We start from the raw sequence: 20,819 nt of genomic DNA on the forward strand, positions 1-20,819 counted from the left end.
CACCTCCACTGTTAGAAGTGGAAAGTCCTAAGTAGAATATCATTGAGGTAGTGTAGGAACTGGAGGCCCTGCCTGATGCTTTAATCTTCTTGGTGAAATAAATGATGAGGTGATCTGCTATGACAAAAAGTGAGAGGGTAGACACAGGGGTTGGAGGTTTAAGCAAAGAATGGAGAAGATTTGAAATAGTCATCCTGAAGAGTCAGAGGTACTAATGAAATATAGTATTTAGTAGGACTGTGAAGCAGTGTTGAGGGCTCAACTGAGATTGATTATTTATAGTGGAACAGATCCAGTTTGCGACAATGGAGGTAGGTAGCTAAATGGAGTGGAAGAGATGAGGATGTTTAGGAACCAGGAGGTCCAAGTGATGGCTGAATCATCAACATGGATACTGAAGTCCCCTAGGATAATGGCAGGACTTGCAGTGGGGGATGGGAAAGCCAGTGAGATGGAAACCAAAGTCTTCATTGAGAAAAAAAAGGGTGCGTTCATTACTTAGGGCTGCTCTAACAAATTGCCACAAACTGGGTGGCTTAAAGCTACAGAAATTTATTCTCTAATAGTTCTGAAGGCCAGAAGTCCTAAAACAAGGTGTTGGAAGGCTTGGTTCCTTCTAAGGGCTCTGAGGGAGATCTATGCCACACATCTCTCCAAGTTTCTGGTAATTGCTGACAATCCTTGGCATCCCTTGGCTTATCCTGTACCCCTATCACCCCAGTCTCTGCCTCTGTCATCACATTGCCATCTTCCCCCTGTGTATGTCTGTGTTCAAATTTCCCTCTTTTTATAAGGACATCAGTCAGGGGCCCACCCTAATCCAGTATTACCACATCTTAACTTGATTACAACTATAAAGACCTTATTTCCAAATAAAGTCACCTTCACAGATACTAGTGGTTAAGACTTCAACATATTTTTTGGGGGGGAGGTCACAATTCAACCCACTACAGAGGATATAACCAGGAGGTCTGTACATGACAGAAATGAGAAGGAGTGAGTTATATATCAAAATGATGTCTGTCTCAAAAAAGCTGTAGTTTTTGCAAGAGGGGAGCAAACAAATAGTCTGGAAGTAAGGTCTGGGAGCAAGAAAGACACCCACCCCACCTTCTGACCTTAAAATACTGGAAAAGACAACAAGCAGCCTCACATAAGAAGACAGCAGGGGAAATGGAGCCCTCTGGGTATAACTAGGTTTCTGTTAGGAAAAAGAGGTTGAGAATGATGATTAGGGAGCATCTGGTCAAGAGGGCTCTGGTGGAAGGCTTAGGGAGGTGAAGAAAAACTGGAGGGATGGAGGGGATCAGGAAAAAAGCAAAGCATTATGCGCGCCTGGGTGGCTCAGTTGGTTAAGCAACTGCCTTCGGCTCAGGTCATGATCCCAGGGTCCTGGGATCAAGCCCCGCATCTGGCTCCCTGCTCCTTGGGAAGCCTGCTTCTTCCTCTGCCTGCCGCTCCCCCTGCTTGTGCTCTCTCTCTCTCTGTGTCAAATAAATAAATAAAATCTTAAAAAAAAAAAAAGCAGAGCATTATGAGAACCAATGTGAGGGTGGAGGTGAGGCTTACACTTTGGGAGTGGACTTATGACTTTGGGAGATGTGGGGCAGGGTGAATTTAGTCCTGGCATCTTTGAGGAGTTATCAGGCTTTGGGCATGGTGGCCAGAAAACCAGCTCTCTCATCCTGGGTTGCTGCAGCCTCAGGAGCTGTAGACTCTGCATACTATAAGCTTTAGAGTAGTGGTGACCCCAGAAGTGGCCATCTCTGTACATTTGAGGCCTAGAGTGGAATGGAGTCCAAGGTGGGGTCACTCTGTCAGTTACCCAGGGATGAGGCTGTATTCCTCATACGAGAAATTGGAAATGAGAAGGAAAACCCAAGGTGGGCTAAGAGGTGGACATTTACTTCTCTTGGTCTTGACTGAGAAGGTGTTGAAATATCTAAGAGGAATCCCCTGGGTTGTAGGTTTTAAAATAAGGCCCTCTATCTCTCTTGCCAACTCACCCACTACTGCCAAACAATCAAGCAAGCTGCAAATGCTATCTGGTGCTCAAATCTAGGTGATTACCCAGAATCACTAACACTCTTCTAAGGTAAGCATGAACTCTTTTGTTCAAATTCTGTGTCAGCCACTTGCTAACTGTGTGACCTTAGACAAGTAACTTAATCAATCTCTCCCTCACTTTCTTCATCTGGAAAATGGAGAAAATAACAGCTCCTACCTCACAGAATTGTTGTCATAGAGGATTAAGTGACTTGATATATGTCAGTGCTTAGAACAGTACCTGGCACATACGAAGCACTATACAAGCACTTTTATTGTTATTCATTCTCTCTCCCATCCCCCCACTTAACCACTTGACACTACCCTGCTTGCTATAATCATCTTGACTCTGAACCCTAACTTGAATAACTACTTCTGATCCTTCCCCTATGGGGGTTCTTCCCTGGGCCTCTTTACCTCTAGACCAATTAAGCCTAGGTCCTTCAACTGTTCCTCATACAATGTGGCTGCTGGCGCACCAGCCTAGTGACCCACCTTTGGACACTTTGTACTTTGTCGATGTATCCCTGTTTAAATGGGCTGTCCAGAATAGAGCACAGTGCTCCAGGTTGGATGTGACAAGTATAGAGAAGGGCAGAACCATCTTTTCTCTTGTTCTAGTTCTATACTTCTATTAATGCAGCCTAAAATCTAATTAGTTCTTTTGGCAGCATCATCACTCTGTTGGCTCGTATTGACTTTACAATCAAATCAAGGTCTTTTTCACATGTGCTGTTGTTAAACCAGGCAGGTCTCTTCTATCCTGTGCTAGAGGAACAAACCAGCTGTAGTTACTGAAGGGAAGTCAAGTCTAGCAATCAGAGCCCAGTGTATGAGGGGTTTAGTATAAAGGAAGGGCAGTCCAGGCAAGCAGCTGGTGGTTGGGGTTCATGGCAGATGCTACCAGTTGCCCACCCAATAAAGATTTCCTTCTTCTTCCTTACTCACAGAATCCCAACTTTGTTCAGAGCAGCAATGTGTCCAGCTAAAAGCAGTGGACTTTCAGGCTTCCTTTGCAGCTGGGAGTGTTCTTATGACATAGTTCTAGTCAAAGAGATGTAGGTAGACGTCACTGGGGAGAGTGTTCCACTCTTAATGAAAAGCCAAATTCTGGGGCAGCTGGGTGGCTCAGTCAGTTAAACATCTGCCTTTGGCTCAGGTCATGATCTCCAGGTCCTGGGATCGATCCCCAAATCATTCTCCCCGCTCAGCAAGGAGTCTGCTTCTCCCTCTTCATCTGCCTCTTCCCTGGCTCCAGTGCTCTCTCTGTCTCTCTCTCTCTCAAATGATGCGACTGTTTCCCTTCCTTCTGTCTATTATGAAGACACGAGATCCAGAGCTTTAGCAGGTGTTTTGTGACCAGGAGACAAAAAGCAAACCTACCTTAAGGACGGTAGAGATGAAAAGCCACTGCCTTGGGACGCCTGGGTGGCTCAGTCGGTTAAGCGTCTGCCTTTGGCTCAGGTCATGATCCCAGGGTCCTGAGATCCCAGGGTCCTGAAATTGAGCCCCACATCGGGCACCTTGCTCAGAGGGGAGCCTGCTTCTCCCTCTACATGCCACTCCCCTGCTTGTGCTCTCTCATTCTCTCTCTCTCTCTCACAAATAAATAAATAAAATCTTTAAAACAAAACAAAACAAAACAAAAAGCCAGGGCCTTGATGGCATTGTTGAACTGCCATACCAGCCCTGGACCATGTATTCAGGGAATTTTTGGTACACAAGACAAATAATAGCCACTATTGTAGAGCTGTCTATTATTTGCAACCAAAAGCATACCTAAATGACATAGGGTTACCATATAGGAAAACTGGGGATCCAAATGGAGAGCTAACACGAGTTCAAGAATTTAGACACTTAGAAATACAAGTGGGCAGTTGGGGTCAGAGGAGTTCATCAGTAGGCCATTAGGCCTCAGACACTGGGTGGAGGCTTGGGGTCAGGACTTTCTCCCTAGATGGTGGATTAAAGAACATACTGGGCCTAGGACTTGATAGGGGACTGGTGGTCAGGCAGGGTCTCTGACTGGGGGACTCAGCCACAGGACAAGGAGACAGAAGGCCAGGGATCAAGCTGAGCAATGAGATAGAGGCTCAGTGGAAACCTGAGATAAGACTCAGACTGGTAGCAAAGGGGCTACTTGATGCTGAGTTCCAGTATACAGGGTGAGGTTACTTCCATCTTTCCTATCTTAGGACAGGTGTAGCCTGCAGGAGGGAGGGAAAGTACTCCACCTATATGAAGGGAGGAAGGGGCACAGAGGGTGGGATCCAGGCAGAGCCCGACAAGCTTTAGTTCAAGCTGTGCTTTAGCCATCCTGACCCTCTTCTTACAGGTTCTTAGATTCAGCCTTAATTGCAAGCTCTTGTTTCCATCTTTTTCCTATGACCTTTTAAGATCGGAGCTTAACAGAAAGCTCCCTGTTGTAACCATATTGGTCTCTTTAAAAGGCTCCCACTTTTTCTTCTTCCTAATTGTCAGAATTTCACAGTGGAAAACCTTCCCTTCCTCCTTCTACCCCAAGTTGTCTCCCCCCTACCAGGTTTGGGGGCACTCTATCACTCTTGCTGGGCAGTCTGGATCCCATCAGAAGTGACCCACCCTTATCCTCCAGGCTTAGCCTCTGCTAACCTGGAGCAGGTAGAGAAAAACGGCTGGGAGGAAGGCTGGCCAGGGCCCACCGGTTCTGGGGAGCAGCAGTCCCGTTCCCCACCTGGCTATTCTGCTCCAGGGGCCTGATTAGAGGCCAATGCCTTCCTTTCCCCAATCCCAATTTCTTGTGTCCTCTAGAGCGAGAGAATGAGAGCTTGCTCTGACCGCTGGTATGCTACTACTTCTCCTTTGTGTGCGGCAGGTACTGTGTAGGTAAGTTATTGTTATATTGTGCTCCTGTGATAAATGGACCTTTGTGAGACACTTTTCGCCCTGTGTGTGCTGGGGGAGGGAGGGAGTCTTGTCTGAGTGACTTCTCACAGAAAGCTCCAGAGGTGCTCAGAGCTGAGAGTCTAGGCCTGGCAGGCTGCTCTTTCATTGGCATTCAAGGGTGTCAATCACTGTGGCCCTGCCAATCAGCTCCGAACCAGGTATCTGTAAGCGATTAGCCTTCTTTGTTAAACAGAACACTGAACCCTCCAAGGGCTAAACAAAGAATGGCTCTGGAAAGACAGTTCCTAGGGAGGCAGGGGCAGTCATGCCAATGTCACTGACTCGAACCCTTTGGTTTCATCTTCCTTCAGGCTCTACTTTATTCCTTGCATCTAGGCCAGCCCTAGGTCCTTTTAATTCTACCTGTCATTTCCCTCCCATGTGTATTTCTTCTCTTTACCCCTACTGCTGCTTTGTTTAGCCTTTAACACCTCTCATATGAACTACTAACCAGTCTCCTAACCAGTTTCCCTGCCTCAAGTCTCCCCCTGCCCCTACCCAATCTCCATCCTGCCGCCAAATGAATCTTCTAAAAATACAAATCTGATTGTGTCACCTCCTGCTGAAAACCTTTCAGCCTCTTCTGTGGCTCTTAGTACCCCTGGGATAAAGTCCAAACTACTTAGCACAACACCCAGGGCCCTTCATGACTTGGCTCCTGCCAAATCCTCAGCCTCATCTTTGGCAGTGCTCCTATTTCACACCTATTCACAATGAACTACTTTGCAGGTTTCTGAACATGCCATTCTTGGCTTTGCTCCTGGGCCGTTACACATGACATTCCCTCTGCCTGGGACATCCTTCACACACCACCTTCTCTCCTATCTGTCTAGCCAATTCTTACTCATCCCTAAGACTTCAGCTGAACTCCTTCAGCCCAAAACATATTTTACTCATGCCCATATCTCTGATGCCTAGTACAGCATCTGGAACATAACCGATCTTCAAAAGGTGTTTACCAAATGAATGAATGAATGCCCCCAACTCATGTGGCTGTGTGCAAAGTTGTCTCTGAGGGAAGCCGGCAGAGTTGATCAGTCCTTTCCCTTACGGGAGGAAAACCTCTCCTTCCTCCCACTCATATTTATCCTTATTGCACAGGGTTGCAATTTCTTCTTTAAAATGTCTGCATCCGGGCGCCTGGGTGGCTCAGTCATTAAGCGTCTGCCTTCGGCTCAGGTCATGATCCCAGGGTCCTGGGATCGAGCCCCCCATCAGGCTCCCTGCTCAGCGGGAAGCCTGCTTCTCCCTCTTCCACTCCCCCTGCTTGTGTTCCCTCTCTCGCTGTCTCTCTCTCTGTCAAATAAATAAATAAAATCTTAAAAAAATAATTTAAAAAAATAATAAAATGTCTGCATCCCAGGGCGCCTGGGTGGCTCAGTCATTAAGCGTCTGCCTTCGGCTCAGGTCATGATTCCAGGGTCCTGGGATCGAGCCCCGCATCGGGCTCCCTGCTCAGTGGGAAGCTTGCTTCTCCCTCTCACGCTCCCCCTGCTTGTGTTCCCTCTCTCGCTGTCTCTCTCTCTGTGTCAAATTAATAAATAAAATCTTTAAAAAAATTTTTTTTTAATTTAAAAAATGTCTGCATCCCTAATTCAACTGTGAGTGTCTCAAGGGTGGAGCCATGCCTACCTAGTCCCCTTCAGTCTCCTACCTGGTCCCCAGCATAGTACTTGGAACATAATGAATGAATAAGGCCTCCCAAATGCCTGACAGTTTTGTTCCTTGTCTCATATCCCTCTACTCCCTTCCCCACAAGCTTTCACCACCAATACAGCCAAACTGTCACACTTGTGGCTTCAGAATCACACAGGGCTCCTCCTCATCCCTGAAACATTCAACTGCATTCCTCTTAAGTGGAACTCCCTTCCCACCCCCACCCAAATCCTGCTATTTCTTTAAGAACCAGCTCAAATTTTCACTCTTCCAGAAACTGTTCATGCACCCACCCCAGCCCACCCCGAGTAGTGCTAGTGATCCCCACCTATCTCATTTAACCCTTGGTATCCCCTCGTGTTAGGGGAAAACCAAGACTCAGAGGAAGAAAGGACTCTCTCAAGGACACATGCTATGTTCAGTGGTAGAACTATTGCTTGAACCCAAGTCTCCAGCCCATGAATCCTCCCATTAGCCAAATTACCTGCTTTCTTTTCCTCCCGTAGACTACAATTTCCTTTAAGGCAGGACTGTGTCTTCCACCCCTTCATCTTTCCAGGGCTTTCCTGGAATGTTAAGAGAGCTCTAGAGCCAGACTGCCTGGGTTACTGCCTTGGCTTCATCAGTTACCAGTTCTGTGGCCTTAGGCAACTTCAGCACTCTAAACCTCAGCTTCCTCACATGTAAATGAGGATAACAATAGTGCCTACCTCATAAGATTGTTGTGAAGATTAGATGAAATAATTTGTGTAAGGCACCCAGAGCAGTAACCTAGCACCTAGTATACACTCAATAAAGGCAATTTTCCTTATTGCTGTTTTTCTTAATATTAACACATTTTTACTGGTGATGGTTGATTAAATATTTGAATGGGGGAGTTACTGGGAGTGGGAGGGAGTGAGGAAAGGAAGTAGACAACAGGACCAGTCTGAGATTTGGTGGAATCCAAACAAGGTTAGTGGCGTGGCAGGAGGTTTGTACGTCTGAGTTCCTAGTGCCATGTGACTCTGTGAGGGCCCCAAGCACATGGTTCCATCCGGGCGGCACAGCTTCCCTAACTCTCTCTCAGCTATTCTCAGCAGCCTGTAGGGGGAGCCAGGAAGCTAGGAAGGGGGGAGAGGCTGCTGCAAATCTTACTAAGGGCAGAAACGACACCCTATCTCTACTACCCATCCGTAGCCCACCGTCTTGCCCCGCCCTCCAAGGCGCTCTCCGAGCCCAGTCCTCTGCGGCAGCCGAGCTGGGAGCTGTCCTTCAGCACCAGGAGCCGCCTTGGCCTCGGGCAGGGCAATGAGGGCGGCTGCTGAGTTAGGGACACGGGACTGGTCCGATCCGCAGCCGGCTCCAGCATCGCCTAGTCACGGGGACGGGGGAGGCGACCCAGGGAGGCTGCGAGACGCTAAGGAGAAGCCTCCTGCCTCCTGCCACCAAGAATCACCCTCAGAAGTCCCCTAGCCCTTGGCGGGGGGGAGAGTGAGCGGCCGCCCTGGGGAGGGAGGCGGGCTCCCAGGTGGGCGGGGGAGGGAGAGCGCCGGGGCCTGGGACTCAGCGTGTGGCGTGTGCACGCGGGGAACGGGCGGATGAACGGAGGCGCTGAAGTGAATGGAGTTGGGGGTGGACTGGAAACATCCCCAAACAGCACAGGCTGCGGCCGGCGGGGGCTGGTGGCGAGGGGGGGGGGGTGAGTCCTGAGGCGCAGGCGCAGTCGGGGCCCCAGTCCCGCTCCCTCCTCCTCTCAGTGCCTCTTTCTCCGCCCCGCTCCCCCCCAAACACACTCGCACACGGGCTCTCAAGGTGTTCTCCGCACAGCGGAAGATGGCGACAGACTGAGGGGGCATGGCCAGCGGGAGCCACGGGGCCGTGTGGCTCGGCGGCCGCCACAGCGGTGCTAACGGGAGACGGAAGCGAGAGGCGCACTAAGTGAAGCCCCGTGTCGGCGTCCGGCGCCTGTGGCGCCGCCGGGAGCCAGGTGGCCCGCCCGAGCCGGAACTCCGGGAGCAGCAGGCGCGGAGCCGGAGCGGAGCCGGCCCGGGACCGGCCCGGGCGAACGGCCAGAGCGCGAGCGAAGCCCGAAGGGCCGGGCAGCGGGCCGGCCGGCGGGCCTAGGAGGGCGCGAGCGAGGCAGGGAGCGGCGCGGAGCAGGCAGCAGGCGGGCGGGCTGACGGGCGGGCGGGAGCGGCGCGGCTCGGGGCGAGCGAGCGGAGCGCCGTGGCCGGGCCCGCACGGCGGCGCTGAGGGGCGCAGAGCTGCGCCGAGCCGAGACGGCCAGAACAGAGTGCGAGCCGGGCGGCCGCCGGCGCGGAGTGGAGTGGCGCGGAGCCGAGGGCAGCTGAGGGGCCCGACACTATGAGGAGTGCGGCGCCGCCGCCGCAGCCGCCACCGCCCCAGTGCCCCGCACCGCCCCCCGCCGGGACGCCGGGCAGTGCCTAGCGGGCCGGGCGGCGGCGCCCGGGCTGCGAGCGAGGGAGCGCGGGAGGAGCGCGGGGACGGCACGAGAGCACCCCGCGACTCTGGCCTGAGCGGGGCCCCGGGCCGGCCGGCCTGCCTGCCTCACCATGCAGCCCCCGAGGTAGAGCCTGGACGGCGCGGAGGAGCGCGGAGCGGCGCGCAGCCCGCTCGCCCGCCCGTGACGGCCGTCCGGCCTCGCGCCTGCCTGATCCCTCCAGCCCGGACCCCCCTGAAATATGTTCAGGGGCGCTTGGATGTGGCCCGGGAAAGACGCCGCCGCGCTGACTATCTGCTGCTGCTGCTGCTGCTGGGCTCCCAGGCCGAGCGACAAACCTTGCGCTGACTCTGAGCGGGCGCAGCGATGGCGACTGTCCCTGGCGTCCCTGCTCTTCTTCACCGTGCTGCTCGCTGACCATCTGTGGCTGTGTGCGGGGGCCCGGCCCCGGGCCAGGGAGCTGAGCAGCGCCATGCGGCCGCCCTGGGGGACCGGCCGGGAGCGGCAGCCGATGCCTCCTCGCGCGGTGCTGCCCCTGCCGCCGCCGCCGCCCGGCGAGCCCAGCGCGCCCCCGGGCACCTGCGGCCCCCAATACAGCAACCTGACCAAAGCCGCCCCCGCTGCCGGTCCCAGGCCGGATTGCGGTGGCGTCCCAGAGCCCACGGGGCTGGACGCAGCTTGCACCAAATTGCAATCTTTGCAGAGACTTTTTGAACCGACTACCCCAGCCCCCCCACTGCGGCCCCCTGACTCCCCTTCTCGTGCCCCGGCCGAGTTCCCCTCCGCCAAAAAAAACTTGCTCAAAGGCCACTTTCGGAACTTCACTCTCTCCTTTTGCGACACCTACACGGTCTGGGACTTGCTGCTGGGCATGGACCGCCCCGACAGCCTGGACTGCAGCCTGGACACCCTGCTGGGGGACCTGCTGGCCGTGGTGGCCAGCCCGGGCTCCGGGGCCTGGGAGGTGTGTAGCAACTGTATCGAGGCGTACCAGCGGCTCGACCGACATGCTCAGGAAAAATATGACGAGTTCGACCTCGTGCTGCATAAATACTTACAGGCAGAAGAGTACTCAATCCGGTCCTGCACGAAAGGCTGTAAGGTAGGGACTGGCGTCCGCGGGCACAATACCTCCCTCGGCGGCGGCGGGAGCGGTGGCGGTGGGACCCGGAGAGAAAAGGAGGTCTGCCTCCCTCTATCCACCTCACCTCCTCCCATCACCCCCACCGTTCACGGTAGGGCACTAGGAGTGCTACCTTGGGACCCTCCCCCAGAGAGGGGTGCCGCAGGGATTCAGGTCAGTTAACCACCCGGCCAACTTCTATTAATCCGGGGTTTGGGCACCTTCGGACTGGGGCTTCCTGGTGCCCCGCCCCCGCATGAGGAGGGAGGGGTCACGGACAAAGGGGTGGAAAGAGGGATCTGGCAAACCCCAAGTCTCCATCCTCAGCCAGCGGTGACCCCTTCCTTTCCGGAGCCGGCATTGAAAGTCCTGGGACTGACTGGTGCCGGCGGAAGGCCAGAGGGGGAAGGAAAAATACTTGGCAACCTAACCCTCACCCTTTGGCCCCTGCCAGTGGGTGAGAGGAGAGGCATTCCTGCTGATGGGGCACTCGGCTCTATTGACCTTATATGACCTGAGGTGGAGCCCAGGGATGCCTGTCTTCTCCCAAGGAGGGAACCAGCCCCTCTTCCCTGATAAAAGGAGTTGGGGGACAGGGCAAAGCGGCTCGTGGGAGGGCCACTGGGGGTTGCTGCATTACAAAACTCCCAGTGCCTTCCCAGCACACTGGGGTAGCAGTGGAGGGAAAGCTGGCTGTCTGGCTGCCGGGGACAGGCATCCAGAGGAGAGGGGAGGCCACAGCAGAACGGGCCTGCCTAGGGCAGAGCCGGGTATGGAGAAACTTCTTGACCCTCGGCAGGGTCATTCTGGACAATAGGTGCATGGCTGCTGTAAACATTTGGGATGTGGTGCCACTGCTCTGTTTGCTCAGCTTGGCCAGGTGGCCTGCTGTTGGGAGAAAAGAGACTAGCAAGGTCAAAGGGTCACGTGAGGAGGAGGCCAGGTGGGGTGGTGGCCTCCCTCACCCTGGAGCCAGGGGGGCTGAGAGCTGGAGAGGGAGACAGTGACTCCTATCCTAGCTTGTCTCCCTCTGAGGCCTTGGGGAGGGGCAGCAAGTGCCCCTTTCCAACGAACGTGCCCCCTATGGACTTCTTCAGGGTGCCACGCTCTTGGTGGGCTCCTTAAGAATTTGGGCAGGGGATTGGGGAGGAAAGGGGTAGCTCCTTGCTCCTGACTTCACTTTCTCATTCTCCTTTTTCCTGTTCTCGTAACCTAGCAGTCTCCCTCCCGCCTCCCTCAGCCTCAGCTGACTCACTGCCTCACTCACACTACCAAATGAGATATTCCACTTCTTAAAGGTGTACAGACAGATAGACAAACACACACTGCCATACAGCACCACCACCACCCCAGGCAAAGTCATGCAGAGATGGAGAGAGGTCGTCACACGCACAAACAGTGCCAGCGAGGCAGACACCCTGTCGCACACACGCCTATCTCCCTACGATGCCAGAGACACACAGGCAGGCGGAAGAACTGTCACATGAAGAAGGACACATTTTGTCATAGAGAGAGACCCACACACACCCTCGATGTCAGTCACAGATACACACTCAGGGAGAGCAGAGGGATGTGGTCCACAGCAGAGAGAATAAAGGATGTCTCTCTCTGTGGCCCTTCTTCCAGTCCCGCGGCCCCAGTCATTTTCCTGCCCTTCGGCCACCAGAATGACTGAGAGACCACACCACAACTTGCCCGTGGGTTTCTTTTCCCACGTTGTGGCTGGCCCCAAGCTCTGTCTGGTCCCACACTAAATAATAACACCCCGTATTAATTATTTTCACCAAGCACTTTGATGGAGGAGAAAGCCAACTGATGTCTTGGATGCAGGAGGCCTCATCACCTCTACCACTTGTTAGCAGTGTGACCTTGGGCGCGTCACTTCACTTCCCTAAGCTTCCGTTTCCTCATTTCTAACACGGGACCCATGATCCTTGCTCTGCCCACATCCTGAGGCTTCTGTGAGACTTCAGTGGGAAGAGATAGCTGATAGCGTTTTGCAGTAATAATATGACACCGGACATTGACGTTATGCTTAGGGTCTTAACCTCTCTCACAGATCTTTCGAGATCACAACTGCCCAGGGAGGATGGCAATACCAGCACCGTTATCCCCATTTTACAGATGAGGAAACTGAGGTGCAGGGAGGGGGATCAAGCCGTTTGCCCTGAGGCTGCTTAGCTGACAAGCAGGAGTGCCAGGCCTCCAGCCTGCATGTTCTGCCAAGGAGCGGAGGCATGCTTTTGCCATAGCCTCCCATCAAGTCCCCCCCTGGCCAGGGCCCTCCCTGCTCTCCTTTGTCTCCTTGCCACTGTCGCTGTCGCTCTCTTGCTCTCCCTCTCAAGTCAACTCCGCCTGCTCTCTTGCTGCCCGTGCTGGGAGGAGGCCAGTGCCTGCCTCCTCCTGGGGGGTCTCCCTCTCCTCTCCAGCGCTCACTCCCTCAGCTGAGGCCTAGACCCACAGGACTCTGGATCCCAGCCGTATTATGGGCACCGAGGGACAAGGCAGCCCTGCTCTGCTCCTACCTGCAGCCCCTCCCCCTTCACCCCACCACTCCACCTCTATCCCAGTCCTTTTTGCCCATTCCCATGCCTGTCCCCAGGCTCCAAGCCTTCTCCTGTCTAGCCTCTCCCCCAGATGGGATCCCTTGCAGATGACGCCTCATCCCCAAAGCTTCTCCCCGGGTGGAGAGCCCATAGCCCAGGCCAGGATGAGGAGGCTTCCTCTGACTTCTGGAAACCAAGCTTGGAGGCTCTGCTCCAGGCCCAGGTGACCCCCATCCCTGGGGCCCTGTCCTGAGTGTCTCAGTCAGATCGGTCCTGGGCAGCTCCAGAAACCCTGTTCTCTCCCTTGGCAGTGCCTGCCCCTGTTTTGGGCCATGCAGGGCCCCACGAATCATACCTGTCCTCACTGCTGCTTGTGACACCTCCCAAATTAGTACCAGCTGCAACATTTCCTTAATGTGCGACTGACTTCCTCTCACACGGCAGGGGATGTTAACTTAGGCAGGCCCATGCCCATCTCCACCCTGGCCTCTCCCACCCCCAGGCCAGAGCTCCACCCGGGCCCGGGCCCCGACAGCCCCGAAACCCTCACCTCCCCTTCCCCTTGGCCCTCCTTCCCAGCCCTGCCCGACAGCCACCTCACCCTCCCCCCCAACACACACACAGCCCTCCATCCTCCCAGCCTTGCTGTGCCCCTGCCTGGTTCCCATCCCCTCTTCCCCCACCTCTGCCCCTCTCTGACTCAAAATTTAGGACAGTGTGACTACGGGGAGTGGTGGAAATGAAAACAAAACCCTGGCTTCTTCTCTCATAGTTCTGATCCAAGAAGGGCTAGAAGCCCAAGAGAAGGACAGTTCACTCTCTTACCGGCCATAGGGCCACAGAAGTAAAGGTTGGTGCCAAGGAAGGATGTGACAGTTCTACTCTGCTCTGGACAGGCCCGAACCCACCTGGCAGACTGTGCGTTCCATTCTGGCTCTCACACTGAGCAGGTGGCGAGGAGGCTGGAACCCAGGTTCTCCTGGACAGAGCTGAAGGAGCTGTTTCGCCTGGAGAAGAGGAGACTCAGGAGGATGTGGTCTCTGACTTCAAACCCCAGAAGAGTTGTCATGGTGCAGAAGAAGCATGTCCTGCTGAGCCCCATATGGACTTCGTAGTTCGAAAGTCCTGGGGTCAGACCCAGCTCTTTTATCTATTCCGCACCCCCCCATGTGACCTTGAGCTAGAGACTTCAACTCTCTGAGCCTCACTTTTCTCATCTGTAAACTGGAGCTAATTCATCATAACAGCCCTGTGAGGTCATGAATAATGACAAGTCTGCACAGTACCTCGGCCTGGCACATCGGAGTGGCTCAGTTAGCAGCTTTTTTCCTTCCAAAGAGGGAACAGACTACCCTAGGAGGAAGTGAGCTCCCGATCCTGGCCAACGGCTGGCCTGACTCGGGCAGCCCCTTGGAGGAAATGCCGTGGAGACGACTCTAACTCCAGGTTATGGGAGGAGTTGGACAGGTGACCTCTGAGGTCTGTTTCAGCGCAGGGTTTAGGCCCGAGAGCCGAGCCTGCTCCCTGAACGGTGGCATTGGATGGGAACGGCTGGCGGGGGGGCCTGACACTCCACACAGAGGAGTGGGGACTGCCGGGGCCAGCGGCTCGCCTTCCGCCCGTACCCGCTGGGGCCTTGCTCTGCCTCCACTCCGGCTAGCAGCTGTTTCTGCCTCACTGCCTTCCTTTCTCCTCCCACCTGCCACAGCTTTCCTGCCAAGCTGGACTCCTGGGCTAACACTGATGCTGAGAGCAGGGAGCTCAGGTCACTGGGCAGAGGGCACATGCTCTAAGTTGGCAGTGGTGCCTGTTGTCACCCAAGCTCGCAGGCCGGGAGTAGAGGCCGACAGTCGGCCTCCCCGACCCAGGGTTCTCACGGGCAAAGAGGGTGCCCTGGTCCATGCTGGGGCTGGGGCGGGGGTGGGGGGTGGGAGGAAGGGGGAGGCAGTCAAGACGTGGCCTCCTGGGAACGATGGCAAAGTCTCCCCTGGGGAGGAGCCTCTAAATCCACAGAAGCTCATTGCCCAAGAATGTGAGCATTGGGCTTCTGGGAAGAGATGGGGACAGAGAAGAGGCAATGTGTATAGATCAGCCAAGGATACAGTGGATTAAACGTGGGAGGGGGAAAGTGACCTCATGCTGCCCACACCTCTCCAGACCACCTCACCCCCATCCTGACCCACCCCCACCCCCCATAGTCTTCGCAAATTTTAGCCCACACCCAGCAAACCCATCCACATTCCAGTGGCCCCACAACCTTTGTGATCTCTTAGAAGATCGCCCTAGACCCTTCCCAAACCACGCCCCACACCTCACTTGCTAATGCTCACCCCTACACTCCTCCAACCCCCCACTTCTCCCAACAGTTACCCCATCTGCCATCCCACCCCGCTCCCCTCATCACCCACCTCTACCACACACCCCTCCCAGCTTTTACCCCATGCCTTTCCCTTCTTCTGGCCTCCCCTGCAATAACCTCTGTGCCCCCTCACCCCTTGCATCTCTCACACCCCATCCACATTTCACCTCCCTTATCCCCGTGTCTTCTCCTGCCTCCCCTTCCGTCTTCTGGTCCCCTCTTCTGTCCCTTCCCTCCCTCCTTCTCTCCCTTTTGGCTTTTGTGTCCTCCCTGCCTTCTCCCCTCCCCACTCAGGGTGGACATGTGTATGTGTGCATGCGTGCATGCACACACACTTAGACACAGACACACACCCGCATGGACACACAGTCCTCTTCATGGCTACTTCCCATCCTTCCCCCACGCTGGTGCCTGACTACTATAGTCACCATAGCAACGGGAACCTCCAGGAAGGATACACTGGTATCTCCTGAAGGTGGGGGTGGCGGGAGCTAGGTGGAGGAAGGGAGCCCAGCAGCCTCCCACCTAGTCTCATGGTCTGGCTGGAAGAGTCTGCTGAACCCAGCGGAGGCAGTGTGGGGGCGGGGGGAGGGGGGAGGAAAGGGAAGACAGTGGGCGGGGCTGAGAATAAAGGAGGGTCCGAGATCTCTGAACACCTCCCAAGCCCAAGAGGGCGCTTCTAAGTCCTATGCGTGCGTGTCGCCTCCTCGCCAGGCACTGGTACCTCATGGAAAGGGCACCCCCGCCCCTTCGTGTGTAGGTGGGGATGTAGGAGGACATCTCAGGCTCAAGGGTGGGAGTTTGCCCTAGAAAATCTTCTCCCTTGGGGCAGTTCTTTTGTGTTCCCACCCTCTGAGGCTGTTTACCTGCTATGTGGCCATGCAGACCGGCCATCAAACCTACCCCCCAACACCGCCTCAGCTCATGTCTCAGCCGCGGGCAGATTGCAGCTGCAGGTGTTTGCTGGAAAGCCAGGGCAGCTTCCGAGGGGTCTAGACAAATACGGGCTTCCAGGAGCACCTTTGTCTGATGCTGACCTGGGAGGTCTCCGGAAAATGGGTATGTTGTGCTCCTGTGGTTACAGGCGCTTAGACCAGAGTGTGTGCGGGTGGCCAGGGATGCTGGATCAGACTTTTCTCCCTAGGCATAAGAGGAGGTTCAGAAAAGCCTGAATTTTTGACACCTTGAGCCAGGTCGGTGCTTAGAGGGGAGTGCAAGGGCATAGGCGGGTTGCAGCTGGCCCTGGGGAGGGAAGGAGCTACTACAGAGTGACAGGGGCTGCCAGGACCAAAGCTCCTGCTCAAATGGATCCTGGAGAAGGGAGCTGGAGCCTGGGCCACATGTCTCTGGGCTAGAAGGCTAGGCAGACTGGCGCCCAAGAAGAAAGGGGTGAAAGAGGGAAAGGGGGAAAGAAAACTGCAAGCTTTTGAGTGCCTGCGAGACTACAGGGACTTTCTATGTGTCCATAGACTCATTTAAATCCAATCATCCCAGCAGGCAGGAACTATCATTATCCCCACTTTGCAAATGAGACAGCTGAGGCTCAGTGAGGGCCAGTGACCCACCCATGCCACGTAGCCAAAAGGTGGGGGGACTGGGATACAAAATCAGGTCTGTCTGCTCTCTCCCCAGAGCACACATGCACAAAGGAAATGTTAATGATCTCCTCCAGCTGTCGGAAGCAATGCCCAGCTGGTGACCGAGAGACTGGGCTGCAAGGCCACCCTGACCTCAGAGGAGGTCCAGCAAGGCCTCCTGGCAGCTTGGGGCCCCCTGGAGTGGCTCAGGTGCAAAGTGGGGGGACCCACCAACAGCCTCTTTGTTCAGCACCCCAGTCTCTTGTCCTTGAGACCCAGTGACAGTCACCAGTATCCTCTTGGGAGAGTGACAGAGGATGGGTACCAGGAAGGGACATGTTTGCTGCCTCCTTTGTCTGCAGGCTCTACACAAGAGGTGGGAGGAGCCGGGCTCCCCCTGCCTGGAGGGAAAGAACTGTTCTATTTGAGGCCTCATCCGCTGGAAAGACCAACCAGTGCAGGAGGGGAGGAGGTCCTCCTAGGCAGGCCTAGTGCAGGCCTGAGCCCCACCCAGCACCTGCTAGGAGAGCTGGTAGTGGAAACAGTGAGATCTTGTCACCCCAGAGCCTGCTGACGCCTGGGCTGAGCTTTGGACACCCACTTCCCATGCCACTGTTTTGGTGAGCTCTGGCCTGGGATGGCTAGGCTTCTCTTGGGAGTAGAAGGAAGTGCCAGCTCACCAAGTTCTGCCTGCCTGACGAGGGACAGGGCATGGTGGTAGGCGTTACCATTATTTCCTATAAGTTTATTTGATTATTTGGATAGCCTGGCGACCTGGCAGATCTGTGAAAGGCGAACATATCTGCTTAGTGTTCACCTCAACTAGAACTTCCAACCGAGCCAATCCTCCGGAACTGTAGGCACAGAATCTTTTTAAAAACACCCTTTTTTCCAATTACAAAAAAAAAAATGGTCTTTGAGAAATTCTGGAAAATAGAAGTATAACAGGTAAAAGACCCCAGAGACACTCTTAATGTGTCTTTTTGTGGCATATATAAATATACATCTACATATGTCACAAAAAGGCATATCTTTTTTTTAAATTTTATTTATTTCAGAAGGAGAAAAACAGAGAGAGTGAGAGTGAGGAAAAGGCAGAAGGAGAGGGAGAGAGAGAATCCCAAGCAGACTCCCTGCTGAGTGTGGAGCCAAACATGGGGCTCCATCCCAGGACCCTGAGACCACGACCTGAGCTGAAATCAAGAGTCGGACACTTAACCGACTGAGCAATCCAGGCGCCCCTATATATATCTTTCTAGTTTTTTCATTATAGTAAAATATACATAACATGAAATTTGCCATTTTAACAACTTTTCAGTGTATGGTTCAATGGCATGAAATACCCTTGCAATGTTGTATAATCATCACCACCATCCATTTCTAAGAGGTTTTTATTCTCCTAAGCAGAAACTCTGTACCCATTAAACGATAACTCTGCATTCCTCCCTCCCCCAGCCCCTGGTAACTTCTAGCCTACATTCTCTCTCTATGAATTTGACTCATCTAGGAACCTCATCTCCGTGGAATCATGCACTACTTGTCCTTTTTGTGTCTGGCTTATTTCATTTAAAGTAATGTTTTCAAGGTTCATCCACGTTGTAGCCTGTATCAACACTTCGTTCTTTTTTATGGTCGAATAGTATTTTATTGTCTGGATATACCATATTTTGTTTAGCCATTCATCTCTATGGACACTTGGGTTATTTCCACCTTTGGGCAATTACGAATAAAGCTGCTCTGGACATTCATGGACAAGCTTTTGTGTGGACATATGATTTCATTTCCTTTCACCTTTTGTCTATTGTGAGTGATGTCGTTACGGACCTCGGGATAAAAGTATCGGTCTGAATCCTTGCTTTCAATTGTTTGAGGTACATACCTAGATGCGGACTTGCTGGATCCCTTGGTAATTCTACGCTTAACTTTTTGAGGAACCACCACGCTGTTTTCCACTGCGGCCGTACCATTCTACATTCTTATCAGCCATGTGCAAGTGTTCTTAGTTTCTCCACATCCTTCCCAACACTTACTATTTTCCATGTTGATAAGAGCCACCCTAAAAGATACGACTATCTATCTTTACATACTTGAAATCATACAGAATTTTTTTACCCTGTTCTTTTTCAGTTATTGTTAAAGTTATACCGAGTCTCCTTCCATGTAATTAAATATTCAAAAACAGCAGTCTTGAGGAGTGTACAATATTCTATCACATGAATATAGTGCAATTTATTTAAGTAGTCCCCTACGTGAGATATTTACTTTACTTCCAACTTCTACTATTATAGTTAACGCTGTGATGAATATCTTTGTTCATAAATCTGTCAGATATATGATTCCTTTTTTTAATAAATGTTATCTCAATCATATTTTTCTTATTTCTCTACTTTGCCGAGTTCCTCAAACCACAAAATAATGCACGCTCATTGCACCAAAATCTAACAATACAGAGGTTTACAAAGAAAACATTAATAATCCTCCCAGTGCCACTGCCCTGAGGTCGCTGATGTTAACAATTTGGTGTGCATCCTTCCGCCCCTCTCTCTGAGCTTACATAAACATTTGCACACACAATGACTTTTTCTTTCCTTTGTTTTGCATACGAATGGGAGCATAAACATTAATTCCGCAGGATGAACATTTGGGACTCGTCTAACAGATTCAAAGAGTATTAACCTTTTCAAGGCTCTTGACATACAAATTTCTTTCTTACCAAATTTCTTTCCACAAGGATTATTCTAGTGTATACTTCACCAAAAGTGTGGGACTAATTTACCACCCTTTCCCAGCATTGAGTACCACATTTTTAAAACTTTTCTAATTTGGGGTTGAAAAATGGTATAGCATTGACTTTTAATTTGCATTCCTTAGGTGAAAAATTTGTTTTTCTTGTTTATAGGCCCTTTGTATTGCCCGTTTTGTGAATTGTCTGTTTGTGTCTTGTGGTTTTTATTGATTTTTAGGTACTCTTTCATAGGTATTAATGACGTTAACCTTTTTCTGATCACATTTGTGGCAGTTATTTTTCTCATTTGTTATTTCAATCTTAGAGCTGAAAGGAAGGAATGGGAAAGAAAAGAACTATCCCAGACCCCCCTTAATTCTTACGTCTGCCTTGTGAAGTGCAAAAAAATATTTATCCCCATTTTACATAGGAGAAGAGAGGTTCAGAGAGGTTAAGTAACTAGCTCAGGGTCATTCAGCTAGTAAGAGTTGGAGCTGGGATTTGAATCCAGGTCACATCCAGGGATTTGATTGCCAGAAGGCAGTGGTACTACCCAATCTATGCCAGTGCAATTGAACTATAGGTAAAGCTTTGTGCTAGTTGCTTTACAGACATAATTTATAGAAAGGTAAGGATAAGTGCCTTTATTATCTCCATTTTGCAGGTGAGGAAAATGGAGGTCAGGGAATTTAAGTCACTTGCCTGAGGTCTCATAACTGGTAAGAGCAGACCTGGGATTTGACCACAGGGTGGAGTTTAAAGATGTTTGGCCCTCTCACACATGCTGCCTCCCTAGGGACCACCTTCTTGGATCCACATTGAGGCCCAAAGAGGGAGAATCCTCTGCTCATAGCCACCTAGCAAATTAGTGGCTGAGTCCCCGCCTCCTTACGGGTGACTTGTCCAAGTTCACAAAGTTAGCCTCTGGCAGGGCCAGAATCGGAACCCTGCTCTAGCTGACTCTCCATCTGACTCGAGCAAAGGCTTGGCAATGCAGACATTTCTGGGGCATGCTGGGTAGGAGCTGTTAGGTAGAGTGCCCTGAGGCTTTTCTGAAGGAATGGACTCTTGCACTGGAGTCTTCCAGGGCAAGGCATTTCCAGAAGCCCCTAAATGATAGGACCCGGAACCGGAGAGCTAGTGTCCAAAGGCAAGAAAGCCTTTCTACGGGGAGACAACTGCCCTCCCTTCGCCAGTTGCCAAAGATTAAAGCAGAAATAGCGAGTCTTTAGCTCGGGGTAGGAAGCTGGTGGGTTTGGAGGAAACAAAGCTGTATTGCCTCTTTTCGACATCTCCATCTCCCAGGGTGTGTGTCTGTGTGTGTGTAGAGGAAAGTGGGAAGGGAGTGCTTTGATGGGAGAGTGGAAATGGTCATGTGTAGTCCCTAATACCCAAAGGTTCTTCTCCCCACATCCCCTT

The 20,819-nt window shown here is 52.7% G+C and overlaps 1 protein-coding gene and 1 long non-coding RNA gene across 2 annotated transcripts in view; one reads left to right on the forward strand and one right to left on the reverse strand.

The window, feature by feature from the left end:
* Positions 1-10,530, reverse strand: part of LOC129045852 (uncharacterized) — a 159,018-nt gene extending 148,488 nt beyond the window's left edge. The window contains exon 1 of the long non-coding RNA XR_010406145.1: positions 10,129-10,530. This is a non-coding gene — a long non-coding RNA (uncharacterized LOC129045852). The remainder of the gene's footprint in view (positions 1-10,128) is intronic.
* The window catches only part of NALF2 (NALCN channel auxiliary factor 2), a 28,250-nt gene continuing 15,791 nt past the window's right edge, over positions 8,361-20,819 (forward strand). Inside the window, exon 1 of the mRNA XM_045895252.2 lies at positions 8,361-10,172. Coding sequence (XP_045751208.1) covers positions 9,312-10,172 — 861 coding nt within the window. The 5' untranslated portion in view covers positions 8,361-9,311. The remainder of the gene's footprint in view (positions 10,173-20,819) is intronic.

Source organism: Mirounga angustirostris, unplaced genomic scaffold, assembly GCF_029215605.1.
Source record: "Mirounga angustirostris isolate CCGP_5_RB_7025 unplaced genomic scaffold, mMirAng1.0.hap1 SCAF_11, whole genome shotgun sequence".
Lineage (NCBI taxonomy): Eukaryota > Metazoa > Chordata > Mammalia > Carnivora > Phocidae > Mirounga > Mirounga angustirostris.